Here is a 17,140-nt window from a genome sequence, read left to right as displayed (position 1 = left end):
AATTGATTTTGTTACTGGAGAACACACGATGAAACAGAAACGCCAGTTTCTTCGGCGCAGAACACTCACGACCAGCCTCCAGCTGATTTTAGATACACTGCGCATGTACACCGCGCATATCCATTGCGCAGGCCGGAAGTGCTCGGAAACTAGGGGAAATCATGGGGAAATCAATCACTCAATAATTATGGAATATCAATTAAAATATTAACTCTCTAACAGTTTTTTTCTACTATCAAATCCTCTCAAACGATTCTCAAAAGATTAAAAAAAAATTAAACGTTTAAGTCCATTTTTTGAGGAGATAGAAAATATGGGGGCCAACTTCACACCCAAAATTAAAATCAATTTTCTGGAAAAACTATTAACTCTCAACCGATTTTTCTTTACTCTCAAACCCTCTCAAACGATTCTCAAACGAATTGCATTAATTAGATTTAAAAATAATAAATTCGGGGGGCCAACTTCACGGAGGTGGTAACTCCGGCACTTTTGAGTGGAAGGGGGTGTCACCGTTAGTGAGGCACACGGTCTTGTTTCCTATCTATCCGTTAGGGGCGCCATTGGCCCGGGGTATGATAGATATAGATATATACCGATAAGATAACCTGCTCATCGAAGTTTTTGACATTTCATAACTCAGTGTAAAGTATGTAAACGGTGGATCATCTCCACAAGATCTCAAACTGTCTCAAAAGTTGTGAGCCCTCGCTTGATGTTTATGGATTTTATTGACTTAAACATTTGAGGATTCCGTTAAAATAAAACAATTATCACGCCCGCCATGGAATGCTAGTAAACATCTCAATCATTTTTTATTCGCATCTTTCTTCATTTTTGAGTGTTATTCATGATAAAAGTACATACCCCCACCACCGGAGTTTCCAGATCTGGGGCCGGATTCTGAACATCAAGTGAGTCGCGTTCGTCTTTGTGGAAGCGAAAATTTGGAGTGTGATGTCAATCTTTTCTTTCCGGAATAGTGTATGGCTCAGAAACTTGCGGTGTGTGCCATCTAGCGGCTAATAAATCGTTCTCTATCTGCTCGTGGTAATTGCCCACCCACTAGCACTCCGTGTATTTTCTATAATTTTTTTGCCTGTGGTGCCGGTTTCTAACGTAACCCCGCGTTGAGCACGCAATATATAACAGACTACTTATCCGAAAAATAACTCTAAAATAAGAAGTATATAATATACTCAACACCCAACCTTTTGAGAAGGAATAAGAGGTTATGTATGATTAATACAAACAAACGTCAGAACTAACATCCATTTTTCTCTCCTTTCTTAGCTATCGCCCTCTATTAACAGCATGTGCCACTTCGTAATAATATTTAACATCGATAAGCTCTGTACCGACCGTGATGTTCATTGACCATCGACTATAATAATAGTACGAAGAGCGGAAAACCGTAGAACTCACTAACTCGAACTCACTTGATGTTCAGAATCCGGCCCCTGTATGTAAGACCGTGTGTCAAACTATCAGAATCACTAGAATATGCAAGTTACGCTCCATGTGCTGGCACCCTGACATTGGTGGTACCGGTGGTATTGCTCTTTAATGTAAACTGTGCTTCAACCGCTTCATCGTAACATCGCACACCGTCGAAGAAGATCGACCAATCGTAGAGCACCACGATCGAAGCATTGCCACGCGTATAGAATCCTCCGCCGATTGTTGGACGAACTCGTATCTCGTCTACGCCAGAGGGATAGCTAGTGCCTGTTGAGCGGCACTTTCGTCACTTCTTCCTTGTCCTTTGTTGCCGGAATTGGTCGCTGCGCGTGTAGTAGCGGCGTAGAGGTGTAACGGAGTGGTGTCGCGGCTGGCCATTTGATTCATACATCGATACGCACGTACGATCATTTCGCAAACATGAAGTATCTCTCGGTTTTCTTTTTTGCCATTTCGACGATCGCCGTTGTTCTCGGCGACGAGAGTTCCATCCAAGAGGAGGATGGCGTTTTGATTTTAACGAAGAAAAACTTTCAACAGGCTGTTACCGATAACCAGTTTGTCCTCGTCGAATTCTGTAAGTAAATCAAACCATGCATTTCGCAGTTTTGCTCAGCGTTCATTCACTCATTTATCTGAACCTATATGTCACGATTGTCGTCATGTATTTATTAATTTTTACTTTGTAATTTTAGTTACGCCAACAATTTTTGTCATAGAATTTAAATGAGTCGAAAATTCATCAGTACCAATTAATCTTAGTCAATTAAACTAACATCATCCATACACGTATCGTCGTTATACCGTAAATGCATGTACTTTAACCGGCAGTAATTTGTATCGTCAGTGATTTGACACGTCACTCGTGTGAAGTCGAAAGGCCAACGGATTTACCGTAAGTCGGCTTCTCCGCCGAAGGAGTGGGAATGGAACAAATTTGAAGCATTTGTCACCCTTTGATTCATTAAACACGCTTTAAAATATGTTACTATTCACACACGATGTACTTTGCCTCCGTATTTTTTGAAATATTTCTTTCTGCTCATTCGTTATCATTAAGTACTGTAAGATCGTGTGATTTTTTTAGGCTCTTTTGTATCAACTCATTTGGTTTATCGCACTACACTTAAGTAAATATAAAAGGTAGTTCTGGGTATTTTACTTTTTCCTTGTTTTCATCTTTAGAAATACATGTCTTACAGCATTATCAACGACTTTTTCCATTTTTTTCGACGAGGACACTGCGTCACAAATTTTATTCATCTTGAGGCGTTCAGTTTGTTACAAATTTTTGTGCGTCCGATCATCGTGATGAAAGGTTCGAGATATTTTGTCAATGTTTCATGCCTGTGCGACTTCTGTCTCAGATAGAAAGCTTCATTCTTGCATTACCAGCCCTATACAAACTCGTCCCACATATAAGTGAAACTGCATGTGATTGGAGTACACATCAATCAAGCCACACATTTTTAACGTACCCACAGATAAATGATATGCTATCGACGTACACATGTTTAAACATCACATTGACTTTTCGTAGTGAATAATATTCATCTTAGAGAAAACAATGAAAAGATGTATCTGAGAAAGACGGTAAAAAAGACTTGTATCAGTGTGATTGTTAAAAATAGCATATCTTAACACGCAGGTTTTAAGAGATCTATTTCAGTGAGAGGAATTCAAAATTTCTACATATACATTGCCTAGAATCATATTTATCAACATCTGTATCTAGAGTTACATCGTTTCTACCTGTTGCAATAACTTACAATTAGGGGCCAATGAAAAAATGTGGTCACTTTGTGAGGGGGAGTTAAGTTTTTTTTATAGTATTTGTGTTTTAGCATGAAAATTTACCGAAGATAGAAATGAAGGGCTGCTGTATTATTCGAATTGTGCATTTTGAATACTTTGAATATGTTTCATTATGAAGAATTTTAGAAATAGATAGAATTATGAATTAATAGACAAAACAGGAGTGCAAAGGGGGAGGGGGGGCATGATTTGCGATGCATTATTTTAGGATTATGTAGGAGTTAGTAATGTTACCATAGTGATTCATGCTGGGGAAAGACCATTATATCGCGATTTTGGAACTGTTTGACATTCGGTAAACTGTAATAAAACAAAGTTTATTCAAAATCATTGTAAATATAAGAAAATACTGATTGTTTCCCAATGTTTCGTTAGAATAATGTTACTCAACTTCGTATTTTAAGGGGGTTTGGTCGAACGAACCATTGTTACAAGGGGGGGGAAGGAGGTCCGAAACCGTACAAAAAAGCGAATGTATTTGTTGAATGGCCACTTAGACTATTTGTCGCTAGTTCGAGACACAGATTCTTTGCGTTTGTAACATAATTAACTTACTCATTACTAGAAGTTACTCATTACACTCCAATATGTGTGGTCCGAATTGAGTAGATTAAATACCTGTAGACAAAATCACGCCTAGTGAGAATTAATTACAGGACTAGTCTGTATGGGATAGAACCATATAGAAATAAGATATTTTCGAATGGAGCAACGATTTTAAAGTGAATAATATTGCTATTGAATTTTTGTAAAACTAAATTGCATTATATCTATCCAAATGTCTGAAAATAATTAATAACACTACAGATCCAATTAGTCTTTATCCTAAATTTTCATTTCTATTGTTGATGAATACAATTAGTATAGTAAATTGAAATAATTATGAGGCACCTTTCTTTTTCTTTTTGATAAAAGTACCATTTATAAGTAATTGAATTTCAGTATTTTTGTTATGTATAGATATATCTTAGCATAGGTGACATTATAACTCGGTTGCTTTCAATTCGTCGTTTAAACTATAATTCTTGTTCAATTGGTAAAAGAAAAAAATACAACGTAATTATTTTTTTGTGTACTATTGAGATACATAACGAAAAGACGGACTCAAATTAGTTTCAATTTTGAATAATATGTAAAACTAGTTTTCAATCTTCCAAAGACAATTTTGTGAAGAAGATCGCACGTCACAACGTGTATGTGCTATTACAATACAGTAGGTTGATTTGAAAGATAGTAAAAGTAAGAAGTCATCCCATATTGCCAAAATGAATACATAGTAGTAGTAGATTAAACTTGATAAGTGATATCCTCAGTGACATGTCAGAATTGCGTAATTTTTTTTTATCGGCTGTATTATTGTGAAATCCTCTCGTTACTGATAAAGATTCGCGTATCTAAAAAACCATTCCCAAGACTATAGTTGAAACTTGTTCATGATTACTGTCCACAATAAGATGGTTATCTACAACTTTGAATTTCACAAATTTAGCGCAGCAAAACAGTTTTCAAAAAACTTTGCACAACACTCGCATCGCGCGGTAAAAAAGTGCACGGCTTTGATCCTAATACCACATGGGATATCCTATACTTTTTTTTGCAAAGGTTTAAAGAATTAATGTATTAATCATATGATCTTATAGCACTGACAAATGCTATACCAATTATTCATATACTCCAATAACATGGATCAAGCCCTACTAAAAAGTATTTTCAAAGTCGATGCAAAAACAATCAGAAAATTTTCTCTGTGTAGGATTGTCAGACATGCAGTGAAACATAAATTACGATTCTAATGAAATAAATCATATTGATATTACAAATAAAAGCCCTACGATCTAATTATCAAATTGCGAAATAGTCGTAACGATTTTCAGTGTTTCATTACATTAATGTTACAAAGTTTAACCTCCTGATTATCAACGGATGGAAGAGAAAGCTGCCAACGATTGAATTAATTATGATATATTTCTGCTTTCAATTTATTCGTAATAAATAAAAATCTGATTAAGGTAACAGCATGAAACCTGAATTCAATATCTTATCAGCGTTTGATAAACTTCATATACCAAATGTAAATTTGGTATTCATAACAGATTTTATCACCAGGACCCAGCATTATTATTTTGTGTTTGAAATATCACATATACTTTGAATGTTTTGAATGTGCTCAACCTGCTCGAAACGGTGACGTCTAAACTAAGTAATCCACATGTCTGAATTCAGAATTAATGACCTTTCTGGAAATCTTTGTGACTATAAAAATGGCGTTGATCATTTGGATGCAATGTGACTACATTTAATTATAACGAGTTGAAAGATTTCTTTTATTAATTTAATTGAAATAAAACTATGAAATAAAATATTTCTATCCATTATCAAAATATCGTTTTCCCAATAATTTTCAAACAGGTTTAAAAAATGATGTATAGATGAGTGTATAGCTTTAGTAGATCGAACACCACAGAACATGTAGAATTTTACTCATGTTTTGTCCTGCAGTGCAGACTGCAAGTTTGCTTTACTTAAATTCAACTTGCACACTCATTCACATACACTTTTCCATTCCAACAAAGCTATTTATATGAACAATAAGTGGGAAAAACAGAAAGTTATCTGGCATCATCTTATGACGAACTTATCGAGCTGCAATGTAGTTTTTGATGGTAGAAGTTTTAAATTTTATCAGCAATAGTTGTAAAATGAAAATTGACACAGTTAATTCTAAATTAGAAAGCTGGAAAGCAATTCTGTGAGTTAATAATGAGCGTTAATTTTACACAATAAGAACAACAGCAGATTCAATAACACTTACATGATAACATCACATACATTTAAGCCAACAACAAACTTGCATTACAACATTTTTTGACACATTGGGGCAATTTTATCAAAGATAATTATTTTGCAATTTTTGTACAGTTTGAAATCCTGTAAACTCTAATAAAGCAATACATACTCATATTTTCCAATTTACTTGACTCGGAATCATTTTAGGCCTCCATAAGTAATTTTTATTTCTAATGCTTCGTTACGTTGATCCTACTAACTTATATCTGGTGATTCTGTAATTAACCTGCATTAACCCTTAATTTCTTGCACTGTTTAAACCTCAAGTGTAATTACAATAATTCCTGTCGCATTTTCTGTTATACATAAAGTACTTTGTGAAAGTTCATGGTAGAAGATATTAGTTCCTCCACTGTATTGTTCCAGTGCATCATGTAAAATATTCATATTGTTTCCAATATTCTACACTAGTTTAAAATACGCATGTTGTCTTTTCCAGATGCTCCATGGTGTGGCCATTGCAAAGCATTGGCACCAGAATATGTCAAGGCAGCTAAGCAGTTGGCAGACTTGAGCTCTGAAGTAAAACTTGGAAAAGTTGATGCCACCGTAGAAACAGAGCTTGCAGAGGAACATGGCGTCAGGGGTTACCCAACTCTGAAATTCTTCCGCAAGGGATCACCTGTTGAGTACGGCGGCGGTCGACAAGCTGATGACATTGTTAATTGGGTACTTAAGAAAACTGGACCTCCGGCCAAGAGCTTGACTTCCGTAGACGAAGCTAAAGCTTTCATCGACGGAAACAATGTCGCTGTCATTGGCTTTTTCAAGGTATGAAATTCTTTCACGTAATTTTCAAAATTCCCAAAACAAGGTACTAAAAATAATATTAGACCATAATTAATTGATTAATACTTTCGAAATGAGCGGAATTGCTTTCAAGAATTTAATAATTTTCGATATGAAGCTATAACGAATTGTAGATATATTTGATTGTCAGTTTGAGCGTTGTACTTTCAACGATTATGCACTAGGACTAAGAAAAGGACGAATATTATTATGATGGCAAAGCAAGTAACGCTTCTAGCATGCTGCTGGAAGAATATTTAAAAATTCTCTTGAGAATACCCCTATTTACTCTGGATTATGTATTTCGTGTATAAATGGATACGCGTTTCAATAAAGATTTCCGCTTAATATTTTTTCTGATTTCGCATCGCACATCAATTAACAAATTGAAATTTTCCAACGTTTGAATAGTATATTGTAGTACAAGTTCGGAAAGTTGGCAATGTCCGACAAGTATGAAGTTCACAGTGTAAGCCAAGGAAAATGCTATAATCACATGTATCATCTATCGACACGTGTAACATATGCTATTATTTGCAACACCTATAAAAGTTTGATTTAAGTGACAATCAAATGCAATAAGGTGGTTTAAAAGAAGTAGAAGGTTTAGTCACCTTTAGTGAAGTCACTGGCAGTGCCGCAAGTCATTTGAAAAAAACCCTTGTTCTACGAAGAGTGATCTGAATACAAACTTCGGTCAAAAAAGTAATCCAGGAAAAAGATCTAGAACATCAAGGGATCTGAAAGATTTCTTTACCGTACTATTCGGGAATGGACAAACTGTATTACCAATGGAAAACTAAACTTTCCAAGCATGTGCTATGAAAAACTTATTATAAAAGGTCAACCAAAACCATCATCCGTTGAATTATTCCATTGAAACGAGTGAAATTTTTATTGTGATTGCCTTTGTTGTATTTCATAGTTTGTTACTCCATAATTCGAAATTATTTCTTTGCGTGTTATTAATTGACATAAGGTCGTTCAGCAAATGGATAGCGGCATAGTTTCATACACATCTAAAACGTACAAGAATATGTTCGTATTTTTCCTAAATGAGATATAGTCCTGAAGGAAGTAGAAAAAAACCGAAGTCCCAACTAGTGTCTTCTTGACTGAGTAATTTTCCAACTACATGCAGGAGACAGTGCTAGTAGAATATCTAAGGAAGCTATGGTTTTAAAAATTCATGTGATGTAATTTCTAAGTACGGCAATTCTTTTTGTCGTGTGCACAACAATGTAAAACTTTGAACTTCTCGATTGTAAAGTGACCATTTATGGCATTGTTAGTTTACCATTGTCTATATATATGAATCAAAGTTAAAACCAAACTGTTTTCGAATTTTAGGACACGGATTCAGATGCTGCAAAATTATTCTTGGATGTTGCAAACAGCGTTGATGATCAACCCTTCGGTATTTCAAGCAGCGAAGATGTGTTTGGCGAATACCAAGTCGAAGATGGCAAGATTGTTTTATTCAAGAAGGTACGATAGTTATCTTAAACAGTACCTTTTATAAGCATTGTGTAACCTTGAAGCTTAATTAACTAAATTTTAATTGCCAGCTAGTCCTTATGCATAACTGCTCTTTTACATTTTTTCAGTTTGACGAAGGAAAAGCTGAATTTTCGGGCGAAGTAACTGAAGAAGCTTTGAAACGTTTTGTTGCCAGCCAATCTTTGCCTCTGATTGTAGAATTCAATCACGATACTGCTCAGAAAATCTTTGGTGGAGACATCAAGAGCCACTTACTGTTGTTCTTGAGCAAAGAGGGAGGTGACTTTGATAAATATGTTGAAGGTATCAAGGAATCAGCAAAGAAGTTCCGTGAACAGGTAACAAACTAAACACAATTTATCCATTATTCAAATATCAATGCCACTCCCAAACGTGTGCCTAATTCCGAAATTAACTAATGATTTCGTTTCTCAGGTTCTGTTCGTTACAATTAATGCCCATGAGGAAGATCACGAGAGAATCTTGGAGTTCTTTGGAATGAAGAAACAAGAAGTTCCCGCAATGCGTTTGATTAGGTTGGAAGAAGATATGGCCAAATACAAGCCAGAAAATCCGGAACTTACGCCTGAGAATGTACTTGCATTTGTAACTGCATTCACAGAGGACAAATTGAAAAAGCATCTGCTGTCCCAGGATTTGCCTGAAGATTGGGACAAAGAACCCGTCAAAGTACTCGTCAGCACTAACTTTGATGAAGTTGTCCTTGATACCGAGAAGGATGTCCTAGTCGAGTTCTACGCCCCTTGGTGCGGTCATTGTAAACAACTGGTGCCAATCTATGATGCTGTAAGTATAATAAGTTCAGCGACATATGCAACCTAACGCGAAAGATTTAGCAACCATTGATACTTGTGTTAGAAGGACGTCGAATCGAAGTTCATGAATACATTTTCCTTAATTTGATCATGAGATAGTAAAACATTAACAGTTTCCCAACTTAATATAGTTCTAAGCTACAATGATTTTCCTGAAGATTTCCAAAACAAACACTTACATTGTGATATTGATAATTCATTTCTAATTTCGTTAAAACAGTTGAAATATCTAGTAGATTCGTCTGATTTTACTTCAATTTTAACCCTTGAATTGATACTAGTTTTCTCCGTCTTTCTCTTCTTTTTAAAACACATAATAATTTTTCCATCAGGACCATTTCAGTAAAATTAGGCAAGTCCTCGAATCCACACAATAGTAAAGCTAAAGTCTTTAAAGTTTAACACGTTTATAGAAACTCAACCTCAAAATAAGTATTGATTCTTGATAAAGTCCTGTTTTTGACATTTTAATTTGTCATGCAATTTATGAATAATGATAGACGTTAAAAAAATGTCCAACTTTGTAGCATAGAATACTGACTACTTATAATTCCCAATTGTTTTCTTGAAAAAATAATCATGTCCTAGTATGAGTATGCACCACTATGAATTGAAAATGATTGTGAAATGCAACATATTTTCGGTTGATTCCAATCTACTTGAAAATTATCTTAATATTTCTACAGATTTGCATAAGTTTGACTTGGTCGGGCTAAACATGATTCATAAATCAGGTCTAATAAGTAATCCCATTTAATTTGCAAGATGCTTATGTTCATCGAAGATCATTTATTGTATATGTCATGCGTAGCGTAGCATAGATACTTATTAGATTTCTTTATTTCTTCAATTTAGACTCTAGGGAATCCATTAGGGACATGTGGAAATGAAACTTGAAATTTCAATGATAAAATGCTGAAATATGTTTGGTTTAAATTACAGCTTGCTGAGAAATTCAAAGACAGCAAAACGGTTCTCATTGCGAAGATGGATGCCACTGCCAACGAGCTTGAACACACCAAAATTACTAGCTTCCCAACAATAAAATTGTACCAAAAAGGAGACAATAAGGTTCGTATGAGTAATTAGATCAAAGAAAGTATTAAAGAGTATGAGAACTATACTAAAGACTATACCAATTGCTTGTAAATTGTCAATTTACATTCATAACATGAGCATATAACAGTATTTAAGATCAAAATATTGCAGATCGCATTACTTATGTATTTTATATCTTGATTAGAGTTAATGCTAAATAAGATGCCAGCTATATTATTGTAGATTGGAAAACAATAAGTATGCTTGTAGACTATTTAACTAAAAATAATTGTGTCTTATTTCAAACTTGCTTACAGGTTGTAGAATACAGTGGAGAAAGAACGTTGGAAGGATTATCCAAATTTTTAGAGACCGGAGGTGTTTACGGTCAGAGCGCCGAAGAGGTAATTAACTTTTTTTGAAACTGCATTTAATTTTATAACGTATCGGTCTACTCATATGTTCATTGAGTAATCTCAATAATTTTGATTGCCATAATAAAAATGTAACTGTATTGTTCTTCATTTTTTATGTTACATCGTTGATGTTTCAGGCCGAAGAAGAAGATGAAGATGATGATGTGCCACGAAAGGATGAGTTGTAACCTGGTGCACAATCTAAGAACAACAATTACCCCTTAAAATATCTTTTCCCATCACATGGAGCGAAGTCGGCGCAAACATGTGTTGTTGAATCGTGCGTTGGGTCACATTAAAATGGGGGAAAAGAAAAAGTAAATTAAAAATAAGGTCACCTGTTGTGCTTAAAAAAAAGCGTCAAACCTATATTTACACCACTAAATACTGTCATTTTAACGTACAAATATCTAAGAGGGTTGTTAGTACTCAATTTTATCAAATGAGAGGTACTAAAGATCGGCCGAATCATGTCCAGGAACAATTTTTCTACAAGCTGTCAAAAGTTTTCACAACATTTCTCTGATGACTACAAATCTATTCGTACTTTACGTTTTTGTAATTCTGGATCTTATTCTTGTGTATAATTACTAAATAGGTTTAGGTTGAGATTTTTTAAAATTGATATATTGCATACGATCGTATACAGGTTTTTTTTTCCCGCAATTTGAGCATTTTTCTGTCAATGCTTTGAGTATTTTTGTTTTCATTCAATTGATCAAATCCTAGTACAAGTCAAGAAAACCTTATCTAATTATCTCCCGATTCTTAAATTTGACCGTTTGTGAGATGTACTTTTTACCCTCGATTAATACATCTTCAAATCTGTACATCGAACAATAGTAGATTTTTTTATGTCGAGTACAAGTTTGCTAATAAGCGAGGCGAAAAAGACTGCCCCCATGGTGCGCATGATATTTTATATAGCAAAAGTATGGTTTACAAGTTTTGTTTCGTTATTGCGAAGTGCAAAAAAAATAGTACCTAGTACTAAGGCATAAAGGTGCTCTTTTTCTGTATTATCGCAAAAATGATTACTTCAAGTATAGAACACAATATTCTCGCGTCCAAACCATGATTGGGTCACATAAAACATGATCAAATACAAAAGAAAGCTGTGGAATAATAAGGTTAAAAATTCGACGGAACTACAGGGGATTTCGTTCACTCGTACTTCACCGTGACAAATTGTTATTTAAATATCCAAGTTGAACCATTACAGTGACCTGATTGACAAAAAAGCCACCATATAAATGTGTTGAACTGGGACGATTTATTCTCCTTTCATCTGCTATTCAGTTTAATTCTTATCTTATAGAATCTAATAATTTGTGAAATAGAATTTATCACTTATTTGGACTTGATTCGAAGTTCTGTGCATGCACATATATCCACGTATGTTTGCTTCAGAATTGCCTACAACGTAATGTAAACTAGTTTTTGTTTTTGCTAGGTTGTTTCATACGGGCCCAGATAGTTTTTTTTTTTATATTTTTTTTTATAATACTTCCATTTTTCCATTCTGTATCTTAAGTCTATTTCTGTTGAACCTACCAATAATTATTCAGTTACATGACTATTGATTTGTCTGCAGGTTATTTATTCCATCTGTGGCATTTAATTGAAGGAAACTAGAAAAGTGGTTGTTATTTAGGAAGTATTTAAGCGAGGAAATAATTCCAATTTAATTGTAATTTTACCGACTGAAACGTTTGTAGAAGATTATGGATGAGATAAAATGAGAAATTATATCTTTTAACTCTTTATTATACATATATACACACATACGTATACATTATTCTTAATATATCACAAATATTTGAACAAATTACTGCATTATACACTGCGAACAATGTTCGTGCGCAGTTTATTCATTTTTTTTTTAATCATGAAACCTCATTCTATACAGTCATTGCTATGATAACGTAAACATAATGAATTCGCGAATGTAAGATCTTTTGCATACCCTCTGCATGTTGCACCTAACGTTGTCTACACTGGCCTCGGGAATATTCAAAAATTCCTAAACTGCCTAAAATTATGTATACTCTACATCGAAGATATCCAAAAGTTTTGTCAACTTGAGAAAATCTCTGCAATCATGACAGGAATAAATTAAATATGCCATCAAAGCAATAAACGATGACATTTTGCGTTCAGAAACTTGAAATCTTGATGGAGTTGACTCATTTGAATTAAATGCATGTAGTAATTGGTGGATTCCTAACCGACATGTCTGATTAAAAGCTATGTGAATTGTAAGATGTCGTAGGCTTGTGAAGTTATGTATCACATGTTTATTTTACGATTAGACCGGATTGGGAGCAAGTGAGGGTATTTTGCTGTTTCGAGTTTTAGCCACAAGAATTATAGAAAATTATGGAAAACCTTAGAAATCGGCAAATCAATGACTATAAAGTGTATGAATAACTTGAGAAGCAGATTTTTTTTAAATTGGAAGACAGCCATATAGAAACTCAATTTTTGTTTCAAGTCTATATTTACCATTTTGACTCAGTAGGTGGCAATGAAAATTTAAAAGACCGCATAGCACATCTACGATGAATATCTAATTTCTCAGACATATTTTACCTGATCCGTCCAAGCAATATTTTTAAAATTAGAAAAACTTCCAGCAAATGATTTTTTTTTAATAATCCGTCTGGTAGTTTCAAAATATTCCGTTTTTGTTTTTTGTACCAATAATTATAGCGAAATGTATGCTGTCGAAACTAAAGCGAGTCTCTTAACCATGTCCTCAAATTTATTACAAATATCTCACAATCCGAAATAGGAAGTCCAATTTGCCGCTCTGAGACCTGGATCGCCTTTTTGTGATCATAATTACTTTTCATGTAGATTCTAAAATTTAGAGAAGCATAGATAGCTAATATTTTCAAAACACTGGTGGATTTGGTATCATATCTGGGATTTCTCAAAGCTTGAATCTTAATTCACAAAATTGCAAACGAAATATCTCTATAATTTAGCACACATTGAATTCTTTGGCTCTGCAATGGTGTGAGCAAAATTAAAAAAATTTTGGATTTACATAAGTTTAAGAAATAACAAGAAAGGTACGAGGAAACAGATAGGAAAAGCGAGAAGAGGAGCAATGACTGAGCGGAATCACGTGAATTGGAAACCTAAAAGCTTAACCTTTTAAGGACGGGGATTTTTACGTTGAAGTCGACCTTTTATTTTACACGAAATTTGCATATAATATCAATGAATTTCTCACGTGGAGTGTCCGACCAACCCAGTGGTCGAAATCTCGACCACTCCCGTCCTTAAAAGGTTATTAAACAGGGTGAGTATAAATTTGGTCAGATTGTATGGCATACCTTGAAACCCAATTTTCCAAGATTTCTTGTACATTTTACATGCAACACTTATAGCTATAGTATTTATAGTTATTGCTAGCCAAATTTGTGATAAGAAATAGATATGGATTTTTTATTTGTTCGCTTTAATTTTCAAAAAGTACAAAATGTTAAAATTCTTTTCCTCCCACCATCAGTGTCATAGCAAAAATGATAAAGTGAATGGGCAAAAGTTTATATTCCGGGGAAATCTCACTGAAACTCGGAACTTTTCGAGTGACGCGAAATTTGAACTATTGATGAAGTTTCATGGAATCAGAACTCTTCTGTCTGTTTGGATTGATGGTATTCAGTATGTTCGTGGATACTGATAAAAATAGCATAAAGAAATTTCTGTTTTTCGAAAACAGTTTTGTGCCATACTTGTTCTCATAAATATGTCTAACCCGTTGTGGACATTTTGGGTAGTCCAAACACCACGCTAAGTATGCGGCACATTTTACACTAAGTTTGACGAAAAACAGATTCATTTACTTTTCTTCTGATTTCATTGAATCTCATTTTTGGACGTTGTTAGTTTCAAATACCTCGGGGTTCTAATTGACCAGAGACTATCGTGGGTCGATCAGGTTGGTAAGACTTGTAACTCAGTGTCGCGAGTGCTATACCGCCTTCGTCCGTCGGTTAATGACTTGAACGTTACGTTAAAGCGTCGATTAGTAACTAGCTTGGTGCTCCCTATTTTCGATTCCTGTGCAGTGGCTCTTACCAACTTAAATCAAAGTCTTGAGAAGAAGTTGAAGGTTACTCTGAATAACTGTGTGCGTTTTTTGTTGCGAAAGCCGCTTGGAGAACACATCAATGGACCGCGGCTTGATCTTGGGTGGCTTTCGCCATTTAATCGTCGGCTTTACTTGATGGGTTGCATTTATTATGGGATGCTGGTCTTAAATAAGAATGCTCTCTTGAAGGATCGAATTAGGACGAACCACAACATCGCGAGGCATAGGCACAATAATCGAACTGACACGCTTATTGCGCCGATTCCACGGACCTCAATCCTTCAGCACTCCTTGGTTTTTGGCACTTCCTTTTGGAATTCTTTGCCACCATCGATAACAGCAGCTGAATCAATACCAATATTTAAGACAAGTTGCTATAACTACCTACTGGCTATTGAGCGTGCTGAACTTTAAGCCTGTGTTGTGCGTTGTGTTGATCAAGTGCAATTGGATTTAGTTTGCATTATTATTATTATTATTTTGCATTGTATTCTTTTTAATTTCAAAATATTGTGTACATTCTGTATATTTGTATTTGCTTTTGGCCGTTAGAGGATTAAGTCCTACGGCCTTTTCAATAAATTACATTACATTACGTTTTTGATACTTCATAATTTCATTGAAATCGGTCACTACAGGATTTTATCCTGCAGTGTGTTATGCTGAGAGTTTAGAGTTGAATTTTTATTAAGAAAATATTGAAAATTGAAAGTTTTATAAATATTGTGGATTGGAGTGAGTGTGTCTTTCGTGTTATTATTCGGAAGTGTGTTCATAACGGGTTAATAATTCCGTGACTATTCCAGTAGCGTGGATATTAAAAGTTGCCATCCAATTTACTATCTGATGATTATCAAATTATGCCACTTGTTTGTACTTGACAATATCTTCATGAACTTTCATTTAAAAACGGTTTAATGCTCAGGAAGCATTTGATTTGAAAATAAAAATGTGATATTGCATTTAAACATATTTATTAGTTTTTTGATTTCACCTTTTTTTGCAAATTACTTCTGAAGCAAGTTGTTATATCAGGAACTTTTTGACGAAAACCAACTTGTGGCGTTATTTGAACTAGTACCTAGATTCTAGAAATATTCTAATGAGTAAGACGATCATTCACAAAGGCAGAAAAATACTTTATGAAATTTGTTATTAGCTATGAGTGTCGGACATACAAAAATATTTGGACAATCAAAATGATTCTCTAATCAGAATCGTGTAGTATCCTATTGTCCCCAGTAAAGTTACTAATTTATCTTCTGTAATTTGTATAGACCAGAGATTCCGCAAGGATTAACAGTTCATTTATACGGGGAATTTTTTGAAAATAAGTAGATCAATAATAATACATTTGCCTGAAGGAAACTGTTCGCAATCTATTTTATACACCGAGAAAAAGGATTGTTTCACGCAATGATTTTATTGCGGCTTGGACAAAAACATTTTATTTTTACATTTCTTAGGGTAATTGATTTTTTATTTCGCTACAGATAATCGTAGATGTTTGCAGTTTGTTAAATGTTTTATCGCTTTCTACGAAAAATCTGCAAAACTCGACGATTTCTTACTATTTTATATTTTTCTGCGTTCCGTAGAGTATCATAGAGATTACTTTCACCGGAACAAGTATTTTCAACCCCATAAATTGGTGACTTATACTATACCCAGCTGAGAATAATGCCTGCATCGTACGCAGATGATGATGGCATTTTTGCTAATTTTTTCGTTAAAGGGTATTCTTGTCACACGGAATTTTCTCATTTCTTAATATAGCCGATTTGAATGACGATATAATCTGTTTCAAGCGAAGAGTTTTATTCACAAGATGAGATGTAACATTTTTTTCATATCGATAACAGAACAATCTTGAATGTAACTGGGATCGGATAGAATTATTTTTATTAATCAATATCATACTCGAGCACTTCACATTGCGAGCCACGTTGTTGGGTTCTTCATTGTAATGAGATCAATATCTTCTTGTGAGAAACCTTTTATTAACATTTTTGGTAAAACGTTGTTATAGATATGAGAGAATCCGTGTCCTCCAAAAGCCATCTGTAAAGTAAAAAAGTAAAAAATACATGAACTATCTATGGTCTGGAAAATCATGAAGGAAAAATATGTTTGTTTCTAAAAGATGAGCACAAAAACGCGTTCAAAATATCTGCAAATGAAAATGGTTTTAAATCATCCTAGAACTTCCAACATCATTTGCATTAGAAACGACTTATTTTCTAAATATGGATGTTATTGAAAATAAATTGCCATTAGAATAATGAAATTATCATGGGAATGACGCAGATCCATCAGATTCTGAAGAGTCACAA

General features: G+C 34.4%; 2 protein-coding genes across 3 annotated transcripts in view; one reads left to right on the top strand and one right to left on the bottom strand.

Annotated features, from left to right (window-relative positions):
- The first annotated feature begins 1,684 nt into the window (after positions 1 to 1,684).
- On the top strand, positions 1,685 to 12,461 carry Pdi (protein disulfide isomerase). The gene is made up of 8 exons (XM_046633813.2): positions 1,685 to 2,038; positions 6,563 to 6,894; positions 8,263 to 8,400; positions 8,520 to 8,750; positions 8,848 to 9,219; positions 10,191 to 10,319; positions 10,604 to 10,690; positions 10,840 to 12,461. Exons 1-8 carry the CDS (start codon positions 1,882 to 1,884, stop codon positions 10,888 to 10,890), a joined length of 1,497 nt encoding a protein of 498 aa, XP_046489769.1. The 5' UTR covers positions 1,685 to 1,881; the 3' UTR covers positions 10,891 to 12,461.
- LOC124222641 (phosphotriesterase-related protein) overlaps positions 11,369 to 17,140 on the bottom strand; it is a 37,792-nt gene continuing 32,020 nt past the window's right edge. For both annotated transcript variants that reach the window (XM_046633815.2, XM_046633816.2), the window contains exon 7: positions 11,369 to 16,868. In XM_046633815.2, coding sequence (XP_046489771.1) covers positions 16,737 to 16,868 — 132 coding nt within the window. In that variant the 3' untranslated portion in view covers positions 11,369 to 16,736. The remainder of the gene's footprint in view (positions 16,869 to 17,140) is intronic.

This window comes from Neodiprion pinetum, chromosome 7, assembly GCF_021155775.2.
Source record: "Neodiprion pinetum isolate iyNeoPine1 chromosome 7, iyNeoPine1.2, whole genome shotgun sequence".
NCBI lineage: Eukaryota > Metazoa > Arthropoda > Insecta > Hymenoptera > Diprionidae > Neodiprion > Neodiprion pinetum.
Note: the sequence above shows the minus strand (reverse complement) of the source record. Positions and strands in the feature narration are given on the sequence as shown.